Genomic DNA, 4,554 nt, shown 5'->3' with positions numbered 1-4,554 from the left:
TGTACTAATGTTTCGGTTAATACAATTATAGCATGATATATAAACATTTATCATAAACATAAAGATATAAATAATAACCACTTTATTATTGCCTCTAGGGTATATCTCCTTCAGTGGGCCCCCTCCCCACATGGCGGCGCGCCAGCCTTGGTGGCCGCGCCGGCCTACGGGGAGGGCCCATGGCGGCCCTCCTCGGCCTCCCCTTTTGGTTGGCTCCGTCATCTGGAAAAATTGGAGCTTCGGTATATTTTCCGTCAATTGTTGATCTTCAGAAATTTTGTATCCCGACGGTGTTTTTTCCAACAGAATTCTGACTCCGGTGAGTAATTCTCCAATAATCATGAAAACCATTCAAAATAGGTGAAATAATATAGTATCATCTCTAAATATGAAATATATTAGTGAATAACAGTAAATTATGATATAAAATAGTGATGCAAAATGGACGTATCATACACCTTCTTTACTTTGTTTTGTTTTGTTTTTGCAATTTTAAATCTCAGCGTTTTTTGGAAAACAAATATAATTTTGGAGGATTCTTCAAAATAATATTGAACATTTTTTAAATATGAACAAATTCAAAATTTGAACAGTTTTCAAAATATAGGTAATTTTAAATTGTGAACATTTTTAAAATTTTGATTTTTTTTAAAAAAGTGAACAAATTTCAGATTTTGAATAGATTTCGAAATTTAAACAAATTCCAAGAAATTGAACGAATTTCTAAATTTGAACGAATTTCGATTTTGAACAGATTTCGAGTTTGAACAGATTTCGAGTTTGAACAAATTTCAAATTTTGAACAATTTTCGAATATAAAAAATAAATTCAAATATTTTAAAAACCTAAACATATTCATAGTCCATAAAATCGAAATTAAATTATAAAGGTAAAAGTAAAAATGAAAACATAAAAAGAAACTAAAAAACAATAGAGAAACAGAAAAAGCTGATTTTTTTTTGAGAAACACAGTACAAGCGCAGATGCTCACATACACGCGCATACACTCACCCCTACCCCTATGAGCACCTCCGGAAGACTGAGCCGGCGGATTAGATCTTGAAATTGACAAGTCACCACAGGCGACTCGCTGTCGACGGGAACGTCGCCTCCCACTGAATGAATATTCCGCCTTTATGAGACACACAGATGTCAAACTTGGGGTTTGAACTCTGGTAAGCTGGGGGTACAACCACCCTCCTAACCACCCAAGCTCAGGTTGGTTCTCAGAAAAAAGCGGATTAAAAAAGCCTAAATGGGGCAGGCCCATCTCCCCCATGGGAGTGTGCGGTTGCTGATAGCCACCGACCTGGTCACCCCGACCTGGTCGGTATAGGATTTGCCACCGAGCAATCTCCGAGTGCAGATGCTCGGCCACACCCCTCACGGTAACTGCACGCGTCGGCCCATGTGCAGCCCAAGTGAGCGAGCCCCGAGGGTTCTAGGTTAGGCGTGGACGGACGAACGGACGGCCATGATGGAGCGGCGCACGCATCATCGGACTGTTAAAAGGCACCGCACCACTCCAAAACCCCACCTCTCCGTGTGGATTAAACCCTAGCTACAACCAGCGCGGCGCTAGCTCCCCCCGCCGCCGCCGCCGCCGCCGCCGCCGCACCTCCGTTCCGATGGAGTTCTGGGGTAACGCTCGCTCACACCTCAGTGCTCGATTTACGTGCTCCTGCTGTATATGATCTGTTTTGCCTGCAACGACATGCGCCCAGCAGCTCTGCCATGAACGACGACTGCTTAGCGCTAGGAACCTTACCGATTTTGTCCTCTGCAACCGCCATTGATTTTGTAGCTAGACTAGTTTCCCTCCTTTTCTCTGTAGCAGACGCTGCCCCAACAAAGCCGAAACATATCCATGTCGTTCATTTTCGACCAATATGCTGTGTATATTCAGCTCATTATATCCATGCTATCATTTTTACTAATTTGTTAATTGTTCCCTCTTGTGCAATCACCATTCATGTTAAATTGTCTACTATCTGTGATACTATTCTCTATAGACATTACTGCCCAAACACGTTCCTCTTGTGCAAGCACTCAGTTCATTTTCTTCTTCTTTTGTATGTTATATGCTCTTGTTGAATTGTTAGTTTCTGTGGCAATATCTTTTTTTTGACATGGTTTCTGTGTTCATCTCTGGTCTAGTAAAATCAGCATGTCCATGTTCCATTCCTTCTTTTTTTTTTACTTTGAAAGGAAGCTGAAATCTCTAGATGTACTTGTAGGTCTTGAGGTCAAGCCTGGACAGTCAGTCAAGGTCTCACCTGAAGATGACTTCTTCCTACATCTCTCCCAGGTTTGCTTCCTAACCCGACGCCCATCCCTTGTTTCTTCTCCTTAATAACGCCTACTGTGACCAACATGTGATTAGTTAATTGTGTCCTCTCATTGTTTTTTCAATTCCTCTTTTAACAAGCGGTGTGCATGTAATTTAATTGTCCTTCCTTATTTGTAACTTGTTACTGAAATTTATCTCTCTGTTTCGTTTATCTTTGGCAGGGTGCCCTCGGTGAGGTCAAGAAGGATGACAAGGCGACCATGTTCGTCAAGGTCGATGACCAGAAGCTCTCCATCGGGACCCTATCGAACGACAAGTTTCCACAGATCCAGTTTGATTTGGTCTTTGAGAAGGAGTTTGAGCTCTCGCACACCTCCAAGTCCTCCAGCGTCTTCTTCTCTGGCTACAAGGTCTTCCAGCCTGCTGAAGGAGATGAGATGGATTTTGACGACGAGGATGAGTCTGAAGGTATTTATATTTGTTGCTGTACTTGTAGTAGCTCTTGTATTCAGATGAAGAGGACTTAACAGGCTGTCTATTTTTTCAGATGAAGAGGAACAGAAGATTGTTCCAGCCACCAAGGCAAATGGTATCCAGATTTCTCTCCCTTGTTTATCTTTGTTAGTCGTTGGCATTTCTTTTGCATGTATCTTCTGTTCGGTAAACCATATGCATAAGTAACTTATTCCAGGAGAAAACCTTTGCCAATGCATACTGTATACTATTTTTTCCAGGCAAAACTGAAGCAAAGGACAAGGAGCCAAAGCATGTCAAGATTGCTGGGTCTGCTGGCGCTGTGAAGCCAAAGGCTGATGTAAAGGCTGCTGTCGGAAAGAGCAAGAAGGATGATGAGAGTGATGACGATGAGAGTGATGATGTCAGCGATGATGATTCTGAGGGAGCATTGATTCCCATTGATGATTCTGTGAGTTTATTTTCTCACATCATGGTAGTTTATTAAGTCATTATGGTCCCAGTATAGATTTTAAGTTACATACTTGACTGACACTATAATGCTGGTGGTGCTTGCTAGGATGATTCAAGTGAGGCTGATGACAGCTCTTCAGATGATGAAGATGAGAGTGACGATGAGGAGGATGAGGAAACACCAAAGGTCTGTTACACCTTGATGCACTCTTCTTGCCTCTTGCAAATCTCCCTCCTGTGATGTTGTTACCCGAGTGTGCACTAACATGATGCTGGTGATATTATGGGTGCAGAAGCCAGAGTCTGGGAAGAAGAGGGCAGCTGAAACCGTGTTGAAGACGCCCGCTTCTGATAAAAAGAAGGCCAAGATTGCAACACCCTCTGGCCAGAAGACAGGTGAGAAAAATGCAAAGCATGTTTTCAGGCCATTTGTGTCCAGTGATGTTGTTGATTGTGATATAGGCTCTTGGTTTCATTGCAGGGGACAAGAAGGGTGCTTCTGTCCATGTGGCCACCCCGCACCCGGCCAAGAAGCTGGCTGGCAAGACGCCAGCCACCAATGAGAAGTCGCCCAAGTCTGGTGGGTCTGTCGCCTGCAAGTCCTGCTCCAAGTAAGTTTTCGGACGCTCAAGCTCTTGGACCACCAAGCTTGTCACCTCGTGATTCCAGACCTGACATGATGAATCTCTTTGTGCTGTTGCTCTCAGGACCTTCAACAGCGAGAATGCCCTGCAAGCCCACTCGAACGCCAAGCACAAGCCTGCTGCCAAGTGAGTGAGAGGATAGTTCATTCGTATCCGCTAGGCTTATCCTGTTTTGTCTCCCACCCTGTTGAGTGAGCGTCACGAGAGACTGTTTAGTAGTTGTGTGGTGAAATGAACTGGAACAAGCAATGCTGCTGTTAGGATGCTGCTGTCGTCGGAATTATTGTGTGTGTGTGTGTGTGTGGTTGGTGGTGATTATTTTGAATGGTTGAATGGATTTATTAATGTATCCAAGGTCAGTTGTGGGGATGATGCTCATGTTGCGTTTCATGCTACTTTCTGGATTGTCTTCCAGGGTTCTGCTTTTGAAATGCATTTGGCGGTTTGCACTTGCATATCTGATGAATCTTCACTCGATTATTACCCACTTGTTGATCTGTGAAATGAGATGATTTTGAAAACTATACCCTCGGATTTGAGTGAGGATTTTGCGCTCCCGAGCTCCAGTGCTCCTGCTGTTTTAAAAAATTCATAATTATGTTTTTTCGAGTTTTAAAAAAATTGAAAAAATATCTGCAAGTAGGCCATGATTTATCACACAAACGTGCAAAATATCAAATTCAAATACCATGT

At 43.0% G+C, this 4,554-nt stretch overlaps 1 protein-coding gene across 1 annotated transcript; it reads left to right on the top strand.

The window, feature by feature from the left end:
- The first annotated feature begins 1,483 nt into the window (after positions 1–1,483).
- Positions 1,484–4,239, top strand: LOC127327948 (histone deacetylase HDT2). Its single transcript, XM_051354776.2, has 9 exons — positions 1,484–1,641; positions 2,238–2,308; positions 2,512–2,758; positions 2,838–2,879; positions 3,025–3,215; positions 3,324–3,404; positions 3,511–3,613; positions 3,699–3,828; positions 3,925–4,239. Exons 1-9 carry the CDS (start codon positions 1,629–1,631, stop codon positions 3,989–3,991), a joined length of 945 nt encoding a protein of 314 aa, XP_051210736.1. The 5' UTR covers positions 1,484–1,628; the 3' UTR covers positions 3,992–4,239.
- The last annotated feature ends 315 nt before the right edge of the window (positions 4,240–4,554 follow it).

This window comes from Lolium perenne, chromosome 1 (genome assembly GCF_019359855.2).
Source record: "Lolium perenne isolate Kyuss_39 chromosome 1, Kyuss_2.0, whole genome shotgun sequence".
NCBI lineage: Eukaryota > Viridiplantae > Streptophyta > Magnoliopsida > Poales > Poaceae > Lolium > Lolium perenne.
The sequence above is the reverse complement of the archived record's forward strand: the minus strand, read 5'-3'. Positions and strand labels throughout refer to the sequence as shown.

Coding starts and splice junctions, on each gene's coding strand:
- LOC127327948 (XM_051354776.2), top strand. Junction 3,216..3,323: donor TGATTCCCATTGATGATTCT/GTGAGTTTATTT, acceptor GGTGCTTGCTAG/GATGATTCAAGTGAGGCTGA. Junction 3,614..3,698: donor ACCCTCTGGCCAGAAGACAG/GTGAGAAAAATG, acceptor GTTTCATTGCAG/GGGACAAGAAGGGTGCTTCT.